Source organism: Diabrotica virgifera, chromosome 8 (assembly GCF_917563875.1).
Source record: "Diabrotica virgifera virgifera chromosome 8, PGI_DIABVI_V3a".
NCBI lineage: Eukaryota > Metazoa > Arthropoda > Insecta > Coleoptera > Chrysomelidae > Diabrotica > Diabrotica virgifera.
This window is the reverse complement of record NC_065450.1, coordinates 21319445-21344098: the sequence shown is the minus strand read 5'-3', so window position 1 is coordinate 21344098 and position 24654 is coordinate 21319445. Positions and strand designations below refer to the sequence as shown.

Here is a 24654-nt window from a genome sequence, read left to right as displayed (position 1 = left end):
CCAGTTGACAAGAAATAGGCTTTGTTGCCCTTTTTAAGTCCTTTTGTAATTTATTCTTTTTCTGTTCTTGTAATTTTCTTATATTTCTAGCAAACCTTGGAAGTAAGTTTTTCAAGCTAATTTTACTTCTGTTGAGTATTGGTTAATTCCCCAAGTATTCCTCCTTGTTGGTTTCTACATAAATTTGTTCCGGGTCATATTCTTCTGATATTTTGAAGATATTAAATTTATGCGCCGCTCTTAGGCCGTTTCTTCAAAGATTTTGGGTACCATCATTATAATAATAATTCAACAAGAAGTATACATACTTAGAAAAAGAAACTAGAAACATTAAAAAAATCATTTATTTAATACAATTTTATTTCACTTTATTTTAATGTATATGTACGTTATTTATATTCTTTGGATTTATTTCTAATCAATTTGAATCTTCTTAAAATTCCCGTAGTAACCTAGCAATTCATCATTTTTGAGTTTTTCTGGTCTCAAAGCTTCATTTACTGTTATTTTGTCTAAATAATCAAACCGGTCTTTGTACTCCAAAAATTTCCTTTTCCATATATCTAAAAAACAAACAATATCTTTGAAAACAATAATAGTTCAATAGTAGTAACAATAATAAAAAAAAACGTCCTCAATTCAATGCAGTAGAAAGAACAACATTGTGGCCGTATCTAGAGGAAGAGGACTTACGGACATAGGTGAACAACTAGATAAACATGTTGCTAATTTAAGAATCTATTTTCAGACCCAGGCTGACTTTACAACTTTACATCGTGCAATATGCCCAGCAGATGACACAACTAAGAGACTACAAAATGTGCCTAAATCACTTGTATAAACAAGAAAAAATGGGCACCTGGTTGAGTAAACCACTGCACGGGCGACCTCCCAATGAGGTCAGCCAAGACTACATAGACAATACAGCGTCGAACTATTAGTTGGCATCAGGAAATATGTTCCCTGAAACAGAAGGTTCATTACTAGCCATAAAGAATCAGGTTGTACCAACCAAAAATTACTTCAAATATATTGTCAAAGACCCTCAGGTCCAAAACAACAAATGCCGATATGGACGTCAAGCCAAGAAACCATCCAACTTCTTACAGGGCTACCAGGCATTTGCTGCAATTGAATACAAGGAACGACATGACTCAGTAGATCCTTCATCAAGAGATAGCTATCAAGCTGGGACTTCTCCAAACAGACCTTCTCCCATATTATCAATATATTCCTGAGAGTATGCTTGATAATGACAACTACAAGCTATACTGGGACCGCACTGTACTCACAGATCAAACAGTGGCGCATAATAGACAAGATCTTGTACCAGTTAATAAATTAACAAGACAAACAACACTTATTAATGTGGCGATACAACAATAATCTACGTACTAAATTTACTGAAAAGATCGCCAAGTGCACAGATCTGGATATTCAAATACGAAGACAATGGAGAATACAAAGTACCCAGACAACACCGATTACTTTGTCTACTACTGGAGTCATTCCGAAGAACCTCCTCGAAAACATAAAAAAGCGGAGTCTAAATGGATATCTTTATAAGAGCATGCAGAAAGCTGTGCCACTGGCGACGGCCACATGTGTACGAAAATTTTTGGGAGATACTCTAGCATACCAAGTCACCTAGGGCTCGATAACACGGAAAAAGTCCTACCAGAGCTCAATATTTTTGATACCGTATTTATCTGGGATAAGTCAAATTTCCCCCTGAGGAAATGTGAGCCATATGGCTAAATCGGGATTAGAATATGTGCACGTAATTAGGCGGTATTATATGTCCACTTACTGACCAACCAGTGACACATAATAGACCAGAAATTAGATTGGAAATACCCAGGCAGTATCTATTATTCTTCTTACTACTGGAGTTATCCCGAAAAACATCGTATAAAATGTAAAACAGCTGGGTCTGAGTGAGTTTCTTTAAAACCATGCAAAAGGCTATATACTACTCTCGGCTTCCAGATGCTTTCAAACATTTTTGAGGGATACTCCAGCATATTCTGTCACCCAGGGCTCGATAATACGGAAAAGTTCCACCAAGCTCAATTGTTTTATACCATAGGAATCTGGGATGGAGTCAATTTTACCCTTAAAGGGAGTGTGAGTCGTATGTATTAAGTATAGTTATGGATAGTAACCCAATAAAATTGCTAATATTTCATTGGGTTATAATGGTATTAGTCTGGTCAATAAACAAACTTAAGTTTTCTTTTTTTATAGTAAATATAATTTCAGATTCAACATTCAGTCTTTTCAGCACTACCTGGTTTGTGACTCTATCCGTCCAGAAGATTCCGAGAAGGCGTCCGTAGGTATCACCTTTTTAAGGAATTCCTTATTTATTGTCTAGCTTTCCACACCATATGGGGGTATGGAAAAAACATAATAGATAAGCATTAGGAAAAAAGGAAACATGCATAATGATTGAAAAGATTCAAGATATATAAATATAGGTATATTTATTGGATATTAATAAAACATGTACCTTCTAATTCTGCCATAGATTTTTCTTTTCCACCATAATCCGATGGTAGCGTATCTTTGGGTATATAGTGATAAACGTCTTCTATTGATTTGTGTATATAAATCTAAAATATATATTAAGTTAATAGTACATATTATGTTATGGTAGGGGAGCAAAGTATGCTAAATGTGCAGTCACTCGAGCGTTATGGGGACCTCTTGGGTTGTGAAGAGTAGGTCCTAAAACCCAAAAAAGTTAAGTAAAGTTTTCCATTTTAGTGGGGACTTTCCATTTTTAATTTAATTTTCCATTTCCAACAATCATGTTTTTAGATTATAGCGCCATCTATCCATAATTCGAAAAAATGTCTCGAATAAAATTTACTTATTTTTACGTAAGGAATCCAAAACTGCAATAAAAATTGGGGCTCCCATTTAAGATTTTAAAGTAACCCCCACCCCACCTTCGTGGGGTCGTGTTTGATGCCATTCGATAGATTTTTCAAAAATATTGAATAAGTGTATTTTTCAGTTTTTCGATTTGATGTTCACTTCACGAAATATCGCAGGGTTCGTATTTAAAATTTTAAATTTACTGCCCACCACCCTTCACGGGGGGTCGTATCTGGTATCATTCGATATATTTTTAAAAAATATTGAGCACGTATTTTTTAGTTTTTCGATCTCTCATTCATTTCGCGAAATATCGCTTTTTTCTTGTGAAACTTTGGGACACCCATTTCCTTACGCCCCGCTCAAATCGTCAGATTTTTTAAATATACACTGTTTTGCATGTACTTAACTTACCTTATCTTAATCTAACAATTTCGAGTTTTTCTAAGGATAGATATATTTTTCGACCCCTTCTTAATGAACTCCCCTGCATTAAGAGCCAATATATGGTAGAGGTACATTTTCAGGGTACAAGGTTTCTCCCCATGTGATAATCTGACGCGCTCGAGTAACTGCAAAAATCCCCGCTTGGGCTCCCATACCATACGGAATTAAAAAATTCTTACTAAATATCAAAACTGTCATTTATAAAATTAAATAAAAAAGCTCAATGTGTTGAATTTCAATAAAAAAAGTTGAAGCTGAATGTACAGGTGGGGTATAGGGAAGCTAAGCTTCTAGTATATACCGTGAAAATTTTTCAGTCAATGGCAAGCAAAACGAACGGTTGTTACCACCTTGTGATCACTACACAAAATACCTTCACTTAGAACGTCAAAAGACTGAACTATGGGTAACGGCATGTTCTCACTAGAAACTGCTCACTTACATATCATTTCTATAAAATGGTGGTTAAAGCCAACACGTAGATTCTACGAAAATGCAGAGAAAATGGCCAAGCAAATTTTTTGCAATTGGCTGATAATTATTATTCTTTAACGTACGTGGAATGTAAGTACCTAAATGAAACACAACTTTTGACACCTGACTGGGTAACAAATATTCCTCCTAAACGGCTTTCTTAGTATTCTCTATACTTAGTTTAGTCTGAAATGTACAAATAGAACGATTTTGATTAATATTATTATTTTATTAATATACTGGGTGTCCCAAAAGTAGCGGAGTGGTGAAATATTTCACCAAGTGAACATCGGATTGAAAAACTGAAAAATACGACACCAAACACCACCCCCCACTCCACCCCCTGGAGGTGGGGTGGGGGTAGCTTTAAAATCTTAAACAGAAACCCCCAATTTTTATTGCAGATTTGGACCCCTTATAGATGGCGCTATAGTCTGAAAAAACTATTTATCGTAATACCATAGGTAGATTATAGAAACGGTTTAATATCTCGACAAATAGATTTCAAAATAAAAAACCACAAAACACGTGTTTAACATTTTTCAAAAACCTATCGAACGACACTAAACACGATCCCCCACTCCACACCCTAGAGGTGGGGTGGGGTAGGGGAAACTCTAAAATCTTTAATAGGGACCCCCATTTTTTCTTGCCGTTTTGGATTCCTCATGAAAGAGTAAGTAACATTTATTCGAAACATTTTTTAGAATTGTTTATAGATGGCGCTAATAGATCGTATTTTTCCGATTATAGCGCCATCTATCAACAATTCCAAAAAATGTTTCGAACAAATGTTGCTTATTTTTTGATGAGGAATCCAAATCTGCAATAAAAATGGGGGTTCCTATTTAAGATTTTAAAGTTACACCCCACTCCACTTACACGGGATGGAGTAGAGGGTCATGCATGGTGTTTTTCGATAGGTTTTTGAAAAATATTTAACAAGTATTTTTCGGTATTTTATTTGGAAGTGTAGTTCTCGAGATATTAGACCGTTTCTATAATTTACCTGTGGTATCACTAAAAATCGTTTCTTCCGATTATAGCGCCATCTATCCCCAATTCGAAAAAATGTCTCTAATCAAAGTTTCTTGCTTTTCCGTAAGGAATCCAAATTTGCAATAAAAACTGGGGGTTTCCATTTAAGATTTTAAAGTTACCTCCCACCCAGCCTCCTAGGGTTGGAGTGAGGGGTGGTGTTTGATGTCATTTTTTAAAATTATTGAAAACGTATTTTTCAGTTTTTCGATCGGATGTTTAGTTCGCGAAATATTCGACCGTTCCGTTACTTTTGGGATACACTGTAGATTGTGATGTGATATTTGCGTTAATTCGTTATCATAGTATTTTTATTTAATGTCATATTGACAGCTTTAGGTGTATTATGCATTATATTTATGTTTTTCTTAGATAATCAGAGCCGGATTTAAGGCAGTGGGGCCCCTGGGCAGAATTGGTGCGGGGGCCCTACTTCCTACAATTAAAAAAATGTTGATCTACTTTTATAAATATATTTTTAATTAATAAAAAGTACAAGAGCTGTAACTTGTTACAGTAAAATATTAAAAATAATAGTAAGATATATGGTTAAAGTGCGGGAAGTTTTCGAGATATTTTAATTGAAAATTTCTTGATTATGTGGGACATATCTAGTTGCATTAAGACATCGTGGCCAATGCTCATTATAGAGAGATGATTCAAGGACTCTCGGCCCATCATAGACCGAAGTCGATTTTTAATACCAATAAATTTTGAGAACGATCTCTATCCACTGCACTTAGTTAGCATCAGAACTAAATATAAACAAAAATGTCACCTCAACATTTGGAAAAGCATCATTCATATTCTTTTCTTTTAGCAGTTCGTACATTTGAAGTTATTTGCTTATATTTTCAGCAGATTTCCTCTTTAAATGCATTAAAGAATCTTACAAACTGTACCGTGGACATATAAGTTTTCATCTAAATGCTTGCTATAAATGTTGGCAAGCTTTATTGAGTGAGCTTCAATTTCATTGAGAGTTAAATTTTCCAATTTTCCAAAATTATGTAAAAATCCAAAATTGGAATGAATGAATTCATATGTAGACACCCTCTGAGTTAAAGAGGTAATGAAGTGATCTATTATAGCGATGAAATTTTGAGTGCTAAACTTCTCTGATGTTCTCATATCTTTCGAAATTGTCACGTATTTACTGTATAATTTATTTAAGTGATATAAGTACTGCCACTCTTGAATTAAGGTCAATATTTAAATCTTGAAGAGTACGACTTGTGCTGTTTGTCTTCTCTAATATCCTCTCTGTTTCCAGTAAACACATTCGATTATAGGTACAAACCATTTGCAATGCTAAGAGTTTTAAATTGTTGCTCATGGTCTTCCGAAATTTTTTATAATGCTTCTTTTTTTTTTGTAAATTTGATGGTCTTGGCCGAGCCAATTAGCCAGACATTTAATGCTTCTTTAATCTGATTATAACCTTTAACTAGTTCTTTTGCGGCATCACCTCCATGACCATCAAGTAGCATTGGCTCTTTTAGGAACAATAATATTTTTTCCACGGTCTGCGTTGTTGTCGCTTAAAGAGCTTTTAAACATTCTGTTAAAAAGTTGTATATACAGGGTGTCCCAGACTAATTTACCCACGCTATATCTCTTAAACGAATAGAGATTTTCGAATGGGACAAAAGGTGATATATTCTACTTGTAATACACTTTAATATGGCGTACAAAAAATCATCCCCTAAATAATCATCCCTTAGTTACAACCCCTAACTTTATTTTTTTTAATAGCACCCTGTATATTTTTTTATAGTTTTGGATGTGGTATTTTATCGTCTATTCAACACATTTTTTGAAAATAAAATCGGTTCGTAAATAACCTAGAAACTATCAGTTTATTTTTGTTAAATTGTGTGTCCCAGACTAATTTATCCAGGCTATAATTCTTAAACGAATAGAGATTTTCGAATGGCACAAAAACTGATCTATTCCATTTGTAATACACTTTCATATGGCGTAGAAAAAATTCATCCCCTAAATATTCATCCCTAACTTACAGGGTGCTATTTAAAAAAAAATAAAGTTAGGGGTTGTAACTAAGGGATAAATATTTAGGGGATTTTTTTTCTACGCCATATTAGAGTGTATTACAAATGTAATAGATCAGTTTTTGTCCCATTCGAAAATCTCTATTCGTTTATATGTATAGCCTTGATAAATTAGTCTGGGACACATAATTAACAAAACTAAACTGATATTGTCTTGGTTATTTACGAACCGATTTTATTTTCAAAAAATGTGTTGAATAGACGATAGAAGACCGCATCCAAAACTATAAAAAAATATACAGGGTGCTATTCGAAAAATTAAAGTTAGGGGTTGTAACTAAGGGATGATTATTTATGGGATGATTTTTTGTACGCAATATTAAAGTGTATTACAAGTAGAATACATCACCTTTTGTCCCTTTCGAAAATCTCTAATCGTTTAAGAGATATAGCGTGGGTAAATTAGTCTGGGACACCCTGTATATGTAGAGGACATGGAAAATACATATACTTAGTTCTTCAAAGAAATTAAAGAATGCTGTGCTATGCTAATACATGGTAACACTCAGTTGCAGCTTTTGAAACTACATTTAGAGAGTGGGCGACACAAAGAATCCACAACTCCAAGATATTAAGGTACGTATTCAAACGTGGGTGCTCCGTGCTCGATGTAGCAGCTCCACAAAGTGGATATGTTGGTGCTCGCCCCACGGCGCTCACCCTCTTTGATTCAACCGATTTGCGGGTTATATGTAGGGGAGCGCATGCCGTATCCATTTGAGCAGCTACACTGAGGAGGGAGCACCCACGTATGGTTACGTACCATTTTGTTCTATAATTTCAGCCTAAACATCATTGTATTTTCCATGGGTAACTGACGCATTAACGTAGGACGGTCTCCTGCAGTTTTTCAAATCGATATCATGTTCTTGCAAAAATGTCATTAGAAAATTAAATATATCTTCTGCTTTATGACCGTGATTTGGCAAAAATATGGTAAACCTTTCAACAGGAGTGAAACCTTCTATGTAACGAAATTTCACAGTTAATTGATCGGTACGCGCTGAATAATATTTTGACTTCTTAATCCTTAAAACTATTTAATTTAATACGTTTTAGCCATCAGATGTACAATTTCCTTACATATGGTTGATGAAAAATAGTTGACACGTCCGCTTCCAGGATTTCAATATTTATTAATATGGTGCTTCAAAAATTGATCATATCCAGCTAATAACTGGAGTATTTCCAAATAATTTTCATTTTGTGATAAACTCGACACTCATTTTCGCTGCGAAATGCTAAATCTCGTTCACAAATAAATTTTATAACACTAAAATAATTAGTCTTTTGAGTATTTTCCAATAATTCTTTATTGCTTTGACATGTTTTGCTATTTCAGTATCAATACGCCCAATTCCTTCCTGTGCTTTAGACATTTTGTGATCCATAAGCCTACTATCTGCATGTTTCCAATCACAAAATCCTCTGTGGCTAAAATGTGTACGAACACTAGATAAGAATTTACAAACGAAGCAATACACTCACCCGGTGGAAGGTGAAAAACATGAATAATGTATTATATTATCACTCCTACGCTCCTTCATTTTATACTTGTAATTACATAACATTGTCGATGTCGAGTTCCTGTATCACCTGCCCATATCTGTTTAAATGAACCTCTTATGTTTGAGGCTTTGTGGAGGCCCCGGGCAGCTGCCCAGCCTGCTCCCCTTTAAATCCGGTCCTGTAGATAATATATTATGTATATGGGTTATGGTGTATGTTAACAGGAAATATTTAACAAATTCATTACTTTCGGTAAATATAAATACAATTTTTACACATTACACATGAGTTTAAACTCGTACAGTAGAACCCCGAAAATCCGAAATAATTGGGGGGACAGCCTGTTCGGATTCCGAAAATTTCGGATTATCCGAAAGTTGGCCTAACTGAGAATTCAAAGCTTTCATTGTCGTTGATTTTAAGTCGCAAAACGCTCTCGTAAGAGCGTGGACAATATTTTTGGACTCAAGTTGACTACGAGAAAACCAAAGTCAGTTTATGTTTAACCTTTATAACCACTGCATTACGTATAAAGTACGTATTTATTTTTAAGAAATTTTAAATGTCAAAGTCCTACTATTCCTACATTGTTCAATTTTCTGGTTATACTCTGTATAACAAACATGTTTTTAAGTTATTGTCTTAAATTTTTTAATTTTTTTCACTTTCCGTTGGTTCGGATTTGCCGAACGTTCGGATTGGCGGGGTTCGGATTTGCGGGGTTCTACTGTATTATTAATTTGTATTTACAATAGGTTTGTTCCAACACAACGAAAACCGTCCGTGTAACGATCACCGTCGTGCACAGTAAACAAAATAACCCATGGAATGCACGATATACAGACACCGAACGCATGGAACGTATTATTTTATAGTAACGTGATCCTTACATGACGGTTCTTCGTTGTGTTGGAACAAACCTAATAATTAACATCTACGTTACAGTCAGTTTCAAATTCTGCTTCGCAAGTGACGTCACACTCGGTATGCGCCTGCACATACCGGTGTTTAATGTATCGTGATCTAGACCCAATAGAACAATCATACGGCGAGTATGGCTGGCCTAACATACTTCAAGAAGAATTAATTCAAGCTTTGGAACAAGCTAAAAATGGAAAAGTGACTGATCTAGATGACTTAAGTGTTGAAGTTCTGAAACTATTGGACAAGGAGAATATTAGTCTTGTACTTACATTCCTTAACAGCATATTATATACAATATTTGAAATCTTTTTTTGGGACATAGAACTTTCAACGCAATAAGTTAGATTCTTAATTTTCAATTTGTAACGGTCCACCCGTTATAATATCATTTTTAGCGCTTTAATTAATTTTTTTTAAATATTTACGTGACGTCACATTCTATACGGAACATTCTACGCCTCTGTTGGTGAATTTAATTCGCGTTCCGTGGTCGTTGACGTTCTGATCGTTCTGAAAATTTGACAAAGCGATCTTCCGTTTTCCGTTACTTGGCTGTGAAGTGTGCTAGAATTCGGTCGACGAACTTGGTTCCATAATGGCGGAAGGTTTCATTTCTTAAGCCATTCTATTTCGAAAAAAAAAAAATGCAGTCCCACTGAAGTAAAAATGGTATCCCATGGTTTTCCCAGAATCCATCCAGAGTTTCTAGAGGGACAGTAAATGAACAACTGATCTATCCGGTAAATAACTTTTTGACATATAAAGGTTAGGGGATATTACATAAATTTTCTTTTAAAATATTCTTTCTTAATTTGGTTTCTCTTAATCACTCCACTGTATGTAATATGTGTTCGGAGAAAATTCTCATAGTCGTAATTTTTTGGGGTAGTAAAGTTTAAAGTTAGTCCACACCCAATATTTCATAAATTGTGAATAAAAAAATATAATGCTATGCTCATATCACACTGGCAATATAATTATCCTATAATCTTTTGTTCTCAATATCATATTCTGTATTTAAATACTACATCAAGGTCACACACAGTATCTTCTTACATCTGATAAGCCTTGCTAATTGATGTTTTTTATTGCTGTTCATTCTAAAAACCTCTTCTTAATTACTTCTTCTGTTGTTTTTTATTCACACATGCTCGAGTGAAAAAAAATAAACTAAAACTGGGAATGTTTTTTAGCCATTTGGGGAGAAATATTAGAACCTACCATGTAAATCCTTCAACCACCTGGAAGGCGTCGATTCCAGCCACGACCACAGCCAAGTCACTATTGGGGTTTTGGGAACAAGCTTTTTGGGAGCATTCCAGCTCCTTTTCGTCCTGCCACCTGGGCCTACGGAGGGCATGGGGGCGCATCATCCTGATGCTCATTTCTGAGGATGCAGCAGCAGCCTCTTTAGGAGTCGTTTGGGAACATTTAGTGTTGTGCATTAAGTAACTTTTGGTTTTTATATTTTAGACATTTGATTTAATGCACCCTGTTAATTAATTTGTTTTCCAGATTTAGTTTACCTCTGGTTTTTTTTTAATATGACATATTTGTATATTATTGTATTTGGTTCCCAAACTTTGTATCTACGGTAACTTCTTGTACACAGGAATAAGCCTAGAGAAAATTAGGTTTTTAATACTTTATTATTGCTTTGATATTGGTTTATGTAATTCGGGTAAATTTATTTTGTAATATTACTTGCTTGTTTCCCAAATATTTTCTTGTTATTCGCTTTATTTCGATTGTTCGGTTAATTCGTCGTTACTTTAGTTCATTGCATTTTCTCGGTTAATTTAGGTCATCGTTTCGGTATTAATTACTTCATTACTATCACTTTATTCATTTGTATATTTAACTTTATTTATTCATTATGGTATTTTCTCTTAGTGAGGCTTGGGCCTATTTATTGGTAGTATTTTCATCTTTGTCAGTTTCATTTAGTTGTACGTAGCAGGCGTACTATAACCATTTGGTAGAAGACATATGTAATTTTGTACACTCTATGTTAGTGAGAGGTACATATACCTGTAATTTTGTAACAGATAACAGATAATAATGTTGTTATCTTGGATATAACTTCTGTATAACTTATGTCATTTTAGAGTCACATGATATACGCTTGTCTAACTCAGAGATTGTCAAAGATCTAGCAGTTATTTTTAATAAATATTTATTTATTTTGTATATCAATTATTTTATTACTCCTATATGTTCATTATTACAGATTTAATATATTTAATATTTGACAGCAGTGTAAGATACCTGGGAAAATGATCGAAGATCATTTTCATGGCGCCCGTGATTTGTTAGTTTTATTTATTTTGTTCGTTTTTAGCAACTACTCATCTTCATTCATTTTCAGTACATTATTCTTATTTCATTATTTCACCTTTTAGTCATCATTACTATCTACTTAGAGCTACCGTTCTTCGACAGGCATGCAAACGAGCCGTATCCATCCTTGAGTGTCAAGTTGTTCTCTTGTATCTCTTGCTAGCCAACTCTATTCAGTTTGCCTCTGTCTCTTCATACTTCTACCTCTATCCGTTTTAATTCCCCTTTCTTCAGTATTACTGCAAAGTAGTATTTTTTTATTTTTTCCGACTTCGGCTTCACTGCTGAAGCCCCTTCATTTCTATTTTCAATATAGACACAACTATTGAGTGATAAGTAGTAATCATTTTTTCATTACTTCTGTTGGAGTATATCACTCCAACAGAAGTTCATTTTTGTTACACTGGCTGCCCAATGCGTGGTGCCAACCGTTTATGTTTCTAAGACAGTAGTTCTTTTAGTTCATTTTTCTTTTATTGGAATTTTCGGTATTATTACCTTTTTGATATCTTTGTATATATGTTATTTATGATTTATTTTTGTCTTTAATTTTTATTAATAATAAACAGGTAGACTTATACTGCTTCTTTTGGTTTTGATTAGTTTATTTTCGATACCTCATTTTTAGTTAGTGGTACAGCTCATATCTTAGTTTGGATTTTGTATTTTTATTGGAAACTTATTTATGTATTTAGACTGAGTATGCATATCTGACATTATGTTCTATTAGTATAAATTTTTATTCCTTCTACCAATGGTAGTATGTTTGCACGTACAATAAATCGTTGACTATATGCATATGTTTTTTCTAGTATGGTTATATTTTATACATAACTAGAAATCATTTTCAGTATTTAGGTACTTCATTTACTTTATTGATTTGATTTTTTATATATTTTACTGGCATTTTTGATTTGTTGGTGTGTCGCTAATATTTTCTCCATATGTATATTTGTCTTACAGACTTTAGATTATATTTTATATTTGTTATTTTTGATATTTGGGTTGTTTGGTATGACAGGCACACACCACAAAGCAATATAAGTCCAGAACATTAGCTTCTATACATGATACGTTGAATTCGCATGGTTCGGATGATTACAGATGGTCATCCAAATTATTTTTCTTTAATTGGTAGTGTTAAACATAACAATTATAATTATTGTATGATAAAGTAGTTCCATTATCCATCTCAGTTTCTAGTTTTGTTAATGTTGGTAATATTATACCAGTGTGGGTACCATAATATAATGCTTATATGAATCAGATACTTTAGGTTGAGATTCAAATATAAATTCTTTATTAGTTAGGAAACATTGATTCTATTTTTCTATTAAGTTATAGAACAATCTTCAGAAGAAGATTACCTTAACAGTGTTGTTCAAGCTAATCTCTTCTTCTGTTTGTCTTTAGCTTAACTCAATCTTTAGTATGGTTAGAAATTTTAGTCTAATTTTTTTTCCATCTGATAATGCAGGTACCTACATACATTGCTTGATTTCATCTTTGGCTTTGTTGTTGATGATTTTATTTATGAATTTATTACTTATTGGTTTAAGTATTATGTAGTACTTTATGTATGAGTTTATTTTTTTTTGGTATTATACATGATGCATTTTAATTATTAGTATGAGTCAATATTGTTGATTGCTGATCCTGTCAGTAGGATTACACAATTAATAATAACTTCACTTGTACTTTTGTTTAGTTTTGCACACCTAACCCCTAAGTTAGTAGGGTTGTTAACTTATTATATATTTATATAGTTGGATAGGAAAGCTCATACAAGTACTCTTGTTTAATATGGATATTATGATGGAACTATGTTACACTACCATATCTCAGGTTATGCGTTATATTATGTTGAATATTTGATTACTTACTAATTTTTTTTATTATTTTTGATATATTGTTATTGAATTTGCGATATTGGAAAGATGTGGTTTTTAATTTGTTATTGGGTTACTCTATTAACATTTGTCTCCAATATCTTAAACACATAATAATAATTTATATCCTTCTATCCTACACACTATGATTCTGGAATTAGTTTGGAATGTTGATGTAAGTATGTATGAATTCTTGAGTCTTTCATATTTCTGCTTATGATTAGTCTATCAATACTCTGATTTGTGAATGCGTGGGTTCGAAGTTGTTTCTCAGCAACTGATCACTGCTGTTTAACTGACTTCGTAATCTATGTCTTTCATGGCAGAGTAGGCAGACGTTTTACCATTATAATATTTCTTGTTAGGAAATGACGGTCGCATGTCCTAACCATTCTTCTGTAATTAGTCCAATTATTCCAGTTTTTTTTTACAATTTAATAGGGAAGTATTTAGTTCATATTAGGCCTTTTACTTCATAGTATGTTTGTACTTTGAGTTGATGAGTAAACATGGATAAATATCTTGCGCACTTGTTTATAAATCAATGCTTAGGCCATCCCTATACATAGTAGGTTCGTTAAGTCAGTATTTGGAGTGTTTAGACAGATGAGTTGTTCATTTGAGTATATTCCCACTTCTTTCCTTAGGCATTAGTCTTGCTATTCAGATTCTGGAATATTTCCTGAATAATTCCACGTATGTGAGAGCGCATGAATCTGCAGTTTTAATTAAAATTGGTTGCCTGTTCTCGTCAATTTTTTTTTCTATCACTTATCATATTTTTTTTCTTCCTATTATTTTTCATAGTGCCATAGACCTTGTAAGTTCACCATTCATTCTGTTTTCTTCCTTACTTATTCTTATATTAGTACCTTATCTGAGTCTGGTTATTCTCATACATCTGTTGTAGCAACATGCTATAGTTCGCGAATACCAGCACGAATTAAGTTATGTATTTTCTAGAATACTTTAGTCAATACACTTTAAGTATTTATCTTACCTTTGATTTAGTTAGGTTACATCTCTGTTGCTTAGTCTGTTAGTAATTTTTTTTTCTGACTTATTTTGATTACTTAGTTTGGATAGGTTCATATTACCGGATGAGGGTGTCTGTAGACCTAATTTATTTATTTTGTTCAGTATTTGTAACCATTGGATCCAATACTTTAGTTTATTTAGTATTAGTAAGAATTGGTCCATAAATTTGCCTGATCGTTCTTCTTTGGATATACTCCTATATAAATCTGGTGTCCATTGATAGTCCGATTCTGGATAAGTGTCCGATTCTTCATTTATTTTGTGTATTTGGTTGGATAGGTTCGTATTACCGGATGTGGGTGTACGTAGACCTGATCTGTTTATGTGGTTTAGTATTGGTGTGAATTGGTCCATAAATTTGCCTGGTCGTTCTTCTTTGGATATGCCTTTTATGAATCTGTTGTCCACTGATAGTTCGACTTTGGATTAAGTGTCCGATTCCACATCTATTTTGGTTATTGAGTTTTGGATTCCTTTGGTATGTTTATTATTGGTATTATTTGGCATTAGTGAGAGTTGTTCCATAAATCTTCCTGATTGTTCTTCTCTGGATATACTATTATGAATCTGGTGTCCATTGTTAGTTCAATTTTGGATTAAGTGTTCAATTCTTTACTTATTTTAGTTACTGATTTTTTTATTCACTTTGGTACATTTACTTTTGATATGGTTCGAATTTGCTCACACCTTTTCCTGGTTGTTCCGTCCTTGGATATATCCTTTATAAATCTGATGTCCATGGATAGTTCAATTTTGGTTTTAGTGCTCAATTCGACACTTAGCATTATTATGAACTTTAGTGCAATATTTAGTTTTGTTTGACTTTTAAGCAATAATGTGTTAATATTTGGTAGCAGAGAGTAACATAGTAACATTTTTAGTATGAATTTGAGTCATATTTATATTTATTGACTTTTCCTTGACCATTAGTTTATGCTTAGTGGTAACCTTGCGAATAAACGTGGATTGTTAGACTATTGTAAATTTAGTTGTTAATATTTTGAAGTTAGAAAAAAAAAATTTTGTTTAAAAAAATTTTTTCCCGAGTAGGAGGGGATTGTAACGGTCCACCCGTTATAATATCATTTTTAGCGCTTTAATTAATTTTTTTTAAATATTTACGTGACATCACATTCTATACGGAACATTCTACGCCTCTGTTGGTGAATTTAATTCGCGTTCCGTGGTCGTTGACGTTCTGATCGTTCTGAAAATTTGACAAAGCGATCTTCCGTTTTCCGTTACTTGGCTGTGAAGTGTGCTAGAATTCGGTCGACGAACTTGGTTCCATAATGGCGGAAGGTTTCATTTCTTAAGCCATTCTATTTCGAAAAAAAAAATGCAGCCCCACTGAAGTAAAAATGGTATCCCATGGTTTTCCCAGAATCCATCCAGAGTTTCTAGAGGGACAGTAAATGAACAACTGACCTATCCGGTAAATAACTTTTTGACATATAAAGGTTAGGGGATATTACATAAATTTTCTTTTAAAATATTCTTTCTTAATTTGGTTTCTCTTAATCACTCCACTGTATGTAATATGTGTTCGGAGAAAATTCTCATAGTCGTAATTTTTTGGGGTAGTAAAGTTTAAAGTTAGTCCACACCCAATATTTCATAAATTGTGAATAAAAAAATATAATGCTATGCTCATATCACACTGGCAATATAATTATCCTATAATCTTTTGTTCTCAATATCATATTCTGTATTTAAATACTACATCAAGGTCACACACAGTATCTTCTTACATCTGATAAGCCTTGCTAATTGATGTTTTTTATTGCTGTTCATTCTAAAAACCTCTTCTTCATTACTTCTTCTGTTGTTTTTTATTCACACATGCTCGAGTGAAAAAAAAAATAAACTAAAATTGGGAATGTTTTTTAGCCATTTGGGGAGAAATATTAGAACCTACCATGTAAATCCTTCAACCACCTGGAAGGCGTCGATTCCAGCCACGACCACAGCCAAGTCACTATTGGGGTTTTGGGAACAAGCTTTTTGGGAGCATTCCAGCTCCTTTTCGTCCTGCCACCTGGGCCTACGGAGGGCATGGGGGCGCATCATCCTGAAGCTCATTTCTGAGGATGCAGCAGCAGCCTCTTTAGGAGTCGTTTGGGAACATTTAGTGTTGTGCATTAAGTAACTTTTGGTTTTTATATTTTAGACATTTGATTTAATGCACCATGTTAATTAATTTTTTTTCCAGATTTAGTTTACCTCTGGTTTTTTTTTAATATGACATATTTGTATATTATTGTATTTGGTTCCCAAACTTTGTATCTACGGTAACTTCTTGTACACAGGAATAAGCCTAGAGAAAATTAGGTTTTTAATACTTTATTATTGCTTTGATATTGGTTTATGTAATTCGGGTAAATTTATTTTGTAATATTACTTGCTTGTTTCCCAAATATTTTCTTGTTATTCGCTTTATTTCGATTGTTCGGTTAATTCGTCGTTACTTTAGTTCATTGCATTTTCTCGGTTAATTTAGGTCATCGTTTCGGTATTAATTACTTCATTACTATCACTTTATTCATTTGTATATTTAACTTTATTTATTCATTATGGTATTTTCTCTTAGTGAGGCTTGGGCCTATTTATTGGTAGTATTTTCATCTTTGTCAGTTTCATTTAGTTGTACGTAGCAGGCGTACTATAACCATTTGGTAGAAGACATATGTAATTTTGTACACTCTATGTTAGTGAGAGGTACTTATACCTGTAATTTTGTAACAGATAACAGATAATAATGTTGTTATCTTAGATATAACTTCTGTATAACTTATGTCATTTTAGAGTCACATGATATACGCTTGTCTAACTCAGAGATTGTCAAAGATCTAGCAGTTATTTTTAATAAATATTTATTTATTTTGTATATCAATTATTTTATTACTCCTTCGTGTTCATTATTACAGATTTAATATATTTAATATTTGACAGCAGTGTAAGATACCTGGGAAAATGATCGAAGATCATTTTCATGGCGCCCGTGATTTGTTAGTTTTATTTATTTTGTTCGTCTTTAGCAACTACTCATCTTCATTCATTTTCAGTACATTATTCTTATTTCATTATTTCACCTTTTAGTCATCATTACTATCTACTTAGAGCTACCGTTCTTCGACAGGCATGCAAACGAGCCGTATCCATCCTTGAGTGTCAAGTTGTTCTCTTGTATCTCTTGCTAGCCAACTCTATTCAGTTTGCCTCTATCTCTTCATACTTCTACCTCTATCCCTTTTAATTCCCCTTTCTTCAGTATTACTGCAAAGTAGTATTTTTTTATTTTGTCCGACTTCGGCTTCACTGCTGAAGCCCCTTCATTTCTATTTTCAATATAGACACAACTATTGAGTGATAAGTAGTAATCATTTTTTCATTACTTCTGTTGGAGTATATCACTCCAACAGAAGTTCATTTTTGTTACAAATTGACCAGTGTAAATTTCAAGACAACGTCGCGATGCTTCATATTTAATTTATTTGTTCGACTGCAGCGAACTAAGATCTTTGATTTGCAATTAACCAATGTAAATTTCAATATAACGTCGCGATGTTTGATATTTAATTCATTTGTTCGACTGCACCTGCACCAAACTGATATCTCTGATTTGCAATTAACCAGTGTAAATTTCAATATAACGTCGCGATGTTTTAAAATTAATTCATTTGTTCGACTGCAATCCCTCTACCGCTGGGTTCAGTTCAGTGCAGTCGAATAAATGAATTAGATATGAAAAATCGCGACGTTTTCTTAAAATTTACACTGGTTAATTGCAAATCAAGAATCTAACTTATTGCATTGAAAGTTCCTATGTTCCGAAAAAATATTTCCAATACATACTGTATAATACTGGAAATATATCCAGGCAATGGCTTCAATATACATTTGTCACGCTACCTAAACAAACCAACTCAAAAATATGTACCTAACGAGTACTATGTCACACGTCTTATGTTCCATTCACTAAAAGCATTTCTACGAATTTCCTGCAAACGGCTGTAGCTCAACGGCATGATCACTGGCCTTATACGTCAGAGCACGCGGGTTCGAGCCCTGCCAACGACAGACAATTTTTCATTTCTAAACATGATACGAGCCGTTTCACCGTGCCTCGGAGAGCACGTTAAGCCGTCGGCCCCCCTGGGCTAGTGTACATCGACACTAGTTACTTAAAACAGGGTTAAAGATGTAAATGGCGCGGGAACAATCCGAAAGGATCTCCCCGGCAAAAATGCTATACGATATTATTATTATTATTATTACGAATCTTGCGCTCTATGCTATGAAGATAGATAGATCAAAATATAAGTGAGAGCCAAATTAGTTTCAGGAATAGTATGTGCACCAGAGATACTTTATTCGCAATGGAGATACGGATCTAAAAATCTCGATAAGCAAAGGAATCTTTTCGCATGTTTTATAGATTATGGAAAGACATTCGATAACATGCAACACGACAAAATTATAAATCTGCTTAAACAAATTGGATTAGATTATAAAGACACAAGGAGTATCAAGAACTGGTATTGGAATCAGTCATTTAACTTAAATTTCGGAAATATGACAATATTGGATATTCAAGAACTCACTAAATAGTATATTATGTAAAATGTGGGTGTGTGAAAAGATGGCTTGGAAGCAGGTCCGTTAGCCACTATATGTATCTAACATTATTTTGCTGCTGTGTGATATAAATTTGGTTTATTATAACCACTCTGATGTCATCTAAGGTCTACAGACGATACGAAAGACCATAATCGATACGAAAATTGATACCAACGAATATACACGCTTAATAATATACAGTCTACACAGTTCTCTAAATTGGGAAGAAACAAAGAATAAAATGGAGCATATAACTTCTAGTCAACTTAATTAAACAAGCCGACAACTGACACTTGTATGCCCTTCAAAACCTTATAAAATCGAAACAACTGACAACACATATAAAGATCCCACTTAACAATTTCATGTTCTTAGTAGATTCATAGAACATACTTTTCAGAAAAAGTATATACTAAGAATAGGTATGCGTAATTACCATTGCGAATGTGCATAGCACATACTGAGTATATACTACATTACAGTACTTAAACGTTCTATGCATATACTTAGAATGTACTACCGCACTTCTTTTCAATATATACTAAGAATATACTTTTTAGAACATTCCAAGGACGTGCTATAAACCTTCTATTTATATAATTAGAACGTACTACCGCACATCTTTTTAGTTTATACCAAGAACGTACTTTTTAGAATATTCCAAGGAAGTGCTATTAACCTTCTATTTATATACTTAGAATGTACTACTGCACATCTTTGTATTAGAAGAATATATTTTTAAGGATATTCTAAGAAAGTGCTATCAAGTGCTATATTGCTCAGAAGTATGTTTTCAGCATCACCTAATCTCATCTTAGGTTCTACTGGTTCTAACAAATACCTATTATATTTACATATTTTAATGGCAAATGAGAATGTAGTTAGTACCTACATTCTGCAATATTACTTAAAAAGTAAGTACATATTTATAAATTTTAGTTGTGTATATAAACTATTATATTATAATATTTAGCTAAACTAAACTATGTATGAGTAACTAAAATTTATATACTTATATGTACTTACTTATATGTATGTATTTATTAAATAATATTGAGTTACCAAAATAGATTATACCTATTTTGAAGCACCGCAAACAAATTTTTTATTTAAATAAAAAGATTATGTATGTTCTTTAGTCCTAGTACTTTATTATCATTCGTCTTCATCCTTAACACTGCCACACTGCATAGATACATATTTTCGATTTCATGTTTTACCGTTGTTTCCTACGCTGATCCATTCAGGTAAGAAATGGTCAGAATAAGACAAGACGGGGTTAGCGGGATATGTACCTATTGTGGAAGTGGAATAACAACATCGGTGCACCAGTGAGTGTTGCCAAATGGAGGGAAATTTCACTTTTTGCGGGAATTTTCAACATAAAAGGTGATAAAGGGAAAAGTTAACTCAAAAAGGAATTTTTGTTCCAGTCCAAATTGTAAAATATTAAAAAAAATAAAAATATTTGAAAATAATTAAACATATCTTCCCAGATTTTGTAAATAGGAGGGAATTTTTTTATAAAAGTGGGAATTTTTAAGGTTGACGGAAAAAGCTTACTCGATGGTTGGAAACACCAAAGCCTTTGGTTGTGAGTTTTGGCATGCTTTGGTTCTGGAATGGCCCATATCACATCCTCCCGTATTGAAATTAATGTACCTAAATTCAAATTCCAACGATGTAAAAATACTCGTGATAAACTCGAAATGGTAAAGTTATTTCAATTATGAAAACGAATTTTTAATAATAAACGTTAATAAAATTAATGTTTAAACTTTTTTACCATACAACAATTTTGAAATGAAATTCGTCCAATACTACCTACATACAAAAATTTTATTAATTATTCTAAAATATAACGAAGTTGATAATCTATAAGGCTAATATTTTACTTCCTATACATACATATTATTTTTAAGATACTTTAAAAGTATCTACTTATAAGTATGTGTTATAAATGTACTTATAAGTATGTGCTAAGAATATACGATAAAGGTATATTCTAAGAATAAACTTTTACGAATATTCCGAGTAACTACGTACACGAATGTACTCAGTATATTCGGTACGAGAATATACTTTAAAGTATATGCAAAGAACATGAAATTTAGAATGTTTTTTAAGGTACATGTTATGCTTGTACTACGCATATACTAAAAAGAATATACTCCGACGAATGTTGGTAGTATATGCTTAGAACATGATACGAACATCATTGTTATGTGGGATACAATGTTCAACATATATACAATGTACATTCATACGACTCGAAGTGATGTACAGTAGAGAAACGTGGACGATAACAAAGAAAAACGGAGAGAAACTATTGTACGTGTTTGGGAAAAATATCCTAAGGAAGATCTTTCGGCCGGTGCTTGAAGTATCAAGACAATATAGGATAAAAACTACCAAAGAGCTTGAGGAACTATTTATACCCAGACGCTAACATAATAAAAGAACTAAAGTCCAGAAAACTCCAATGGAAGGAAACCTGAATTCTGACAAAAGAAAAGTAAGGCTGGTGTGGGAAGAAATCACAACTGGAAGAAGACCACGTGGATGCCCTCGACTTCGGTGGCTAAATAATATAGCAGAAGACGTTAAAACTATGGGCGTGGAGAATTTAATGGATATTGCATAAGACAGAGAGAAATGGAGGCATGTTGTCAATTCGGCTAAAACCTACGAAGGGTTGTAATGCCAAGGAGGCAGACAGTTCATCATCATCATCACGTAGCGCTACAACCCTGGGTGGGTCCTGGCTGACTGTACAACTTTCTTCCAATTTGTTCGGTCTTCCATCAACCTATGGTCAAATGGAATGTTCATTTTCCGGAGATCTGCTTGGATGTCCAAGTGGTCTTTTGCCTGTAGGAATCTCCTCCCGTGCCAGTTTTACAAGTCTTTCGTTATGAAGTGTGTGCACGTGGCCTGCCCATCTTAGTCGCTGTGATTTAATTTCTTGGACAATATCGGTGTCATTGTAAAGTGCTTTTAATTCGATGTTGGTTCTGATCCTATATTGGTTTGTGTTAATGTCGTGGTGAGGTCAGAAAATGTTTTTAAATATTTTTCGTTCAAAACGTCTGAGCTTTTCTTCGTTTGATTTGGTCATGGTCCACGTTTCGCATCCATATGTTAGTACTGGTCTGACGATGGATTTATAAATTTTGATCTTGGAACTTCTTGTAAGATTTTTTGATTTTGTAAGCTTATTCAGTCTTTTATTTCTTCAGTAACATCGTTGCCAGTTGCCATCGTTGCCGGCAGTCAGTTAGTCAACTTAATTAAACCCTTAAATTTAGTAAAAAAAAAACAAAATTTGAGCTCCGAACTTAGAGTCTAATGGTAGGGGAGCTAAAGCGGGGATTTTTGTAGTTACTCGAGCGCGTCAGATTATCACATGGGGAGAAACATTGTACCCTGTAAATGTACCACTACCATATATTGGATCTTCATACATTGGAGTTCGTTAAGGGGCTCCGAAAAAAGAAATCGATCCTTAGAAAAACTTCAAATCGTCAAATTAAGATAAGGTAAGTTAAGTACATACAGAACAGTGTATATTTCAAAAATGTGACAATTTGAGCGGGGCATAAGGAAATGGGTGAGTCACAAAGTTTCACAAGAAAAAAGCGAATATTTCGAGAAATAAAAGTCATATCGAATAATTAAAAAATACGTCTTCTATATTTTTTAATAATCTATCGAATGACACTAAACACGACCTCCCACGTAGAGGGGAGGGGGTAAATTTAAAATTTTAAATAGGAATCCCGCGATTTTTCGCGAAATAAATATCATAAAGAAAAACTGCAAAATACACGTATTCAATATTTTTGAAAAATCTATCGAATGACAACAAACACGTCCCCCCACGGAGGTGGGGAGGGGGTTACTTTAAAATATTGAATAGGGGCCCCAATTTTTTATTACAGATTTGGATTCCTTACGTAAAAATAAGTAACTTTTGTTCGAAACATTGTTTCGAATTATGGATAGATGGCGTTATAATCGGAAAAAACGATTGTGGAAAAAGAAAAATTTAATTAAAAAATGGAAATCCCCACTTAAATGGAAAACTTTACTTAACTGTTTTTGGTTTTAGGACCTAATCTTCACAACCCAATAGGTCCCCATAACGCTCGAGTAACTGCACATTTAGCATACTTTCCTCCCCTACTAAGTATATTTTAGCTCAAAGCGTTTCTGAATACACTATATATTTATGGCAAATTCAATTATTCATAACGCTCATTTACCAGAACAACGTGATATTTCAAAATATCTGATTTTTGTATTATCCGTTAAATAAATCCGCCGTATTTCATTCTATATACTGCAAAAACGTGGTATCTTTAACATAAAAGTAAAGTGTGCTTTGGAGGAACAGAGACAGAAATGATGTGACAACTCATCTTGTTACGTTGTTTCTTTTGGACACCTCGTTATTTTCAATAGTGTGACATATTAGTTGTGATCTGTTTGGCGTAGGGTAAAGTGCTCTCTGTTTTCACAAACAACATGACATCACGAGTATACCACCCTGTTTTTGCAAAGGTAGATAAGCTACAATCAAATGTTTAATTTTATTTCTAAAATGTAACAAAGGTATTTGACCCGTTAATCCAGAAAAAATTCAGTAACATGTGAAGTAGTCTTATCATTGATATCATGTTCTTGTTGTAAAAATATTATTTTTCATAGGTAATATCACAAGAAGAACCAGTGTTGATTATAAACTGGATATTTTTGTTTTGATTATTTGTTGTTGTGCACTTTTTTCAGAAAAATTATAGTATCTCACAGTCCACTATGTCATTATATCACGTTATACATACTATAATAAAAATTCACAATGAGCGTTATTTTTGCAGATGAGATCGCGGACTAACAAAATATTCAAGTTAGCTTTATAGTCCAGAGAAATAAGATTTTTCTCGTGACACATCCCCCTCCAGGCCGAAACCAAATTTTTTGAGTAGTATGGACATCTATATTATTAACCTATATGTTTCCTGCAGCCAATTTTGATCATATACATATTTATAAACAAATGAAGATCAAAAAACGCTAAATTTTCGCTTTTTTCGTCTATTACCAAAAAGTTAAGAACTTTAAACAAATTTGAGTGTAAGAAACTCATAAATCGTATAAAAAACTTCAATATGGCGTTCGCTGAATATGTCCATCCTTATTGGTTGCTTAGAAAATTGCAAAATAAATCATAAATTTTGAGTTTTTAAAAATATTCGTAACTTATGTAAAAATTAACTTAGCACCTTCTTATTACACGGAATGCTGATACTTCTTGTACTTAAATTATATTTTAAATTTCAAAGCCATTGGTCAGATAGTTTAAAAGTTATTAAATTTGTTTTTCCCAAATTCATTTTTTTTTTGCAACACTACAAGTC

At 33.2% G+C, this 24654-nt stretch overlaps 1 protein-coding gene across 2 annotated transcripts in view; it reads right to left on the bottom strand.

The window, feature by feature from the left end:
- Positions 1–330: 330 nt before the first annotated feature.
- The window catches only part of LOC126890030 (clavesin-1-like), a 102803-nt gene continuing 78479 nt past the window's right edge, over positions 331–24654 (bottom strand). For both annotated transcript variants that reach the window (XM_050658842.1, XM_050658841.1), the window contains 2 exons: positions 2513–2615; positions 331–563 (listed from right to left, as the gene is read on the bottom strand). In XM_050658842.1, coding sequence (XP_050514799.1) covers positions 415–563; positions 2513–2615 — 252 coding nt within the window. In that variant the 3' untranslated portion in view covers positions 331–414. The remainder of the gene's footprint in view (positions 564–2512; positions 2616–24654) is intronic.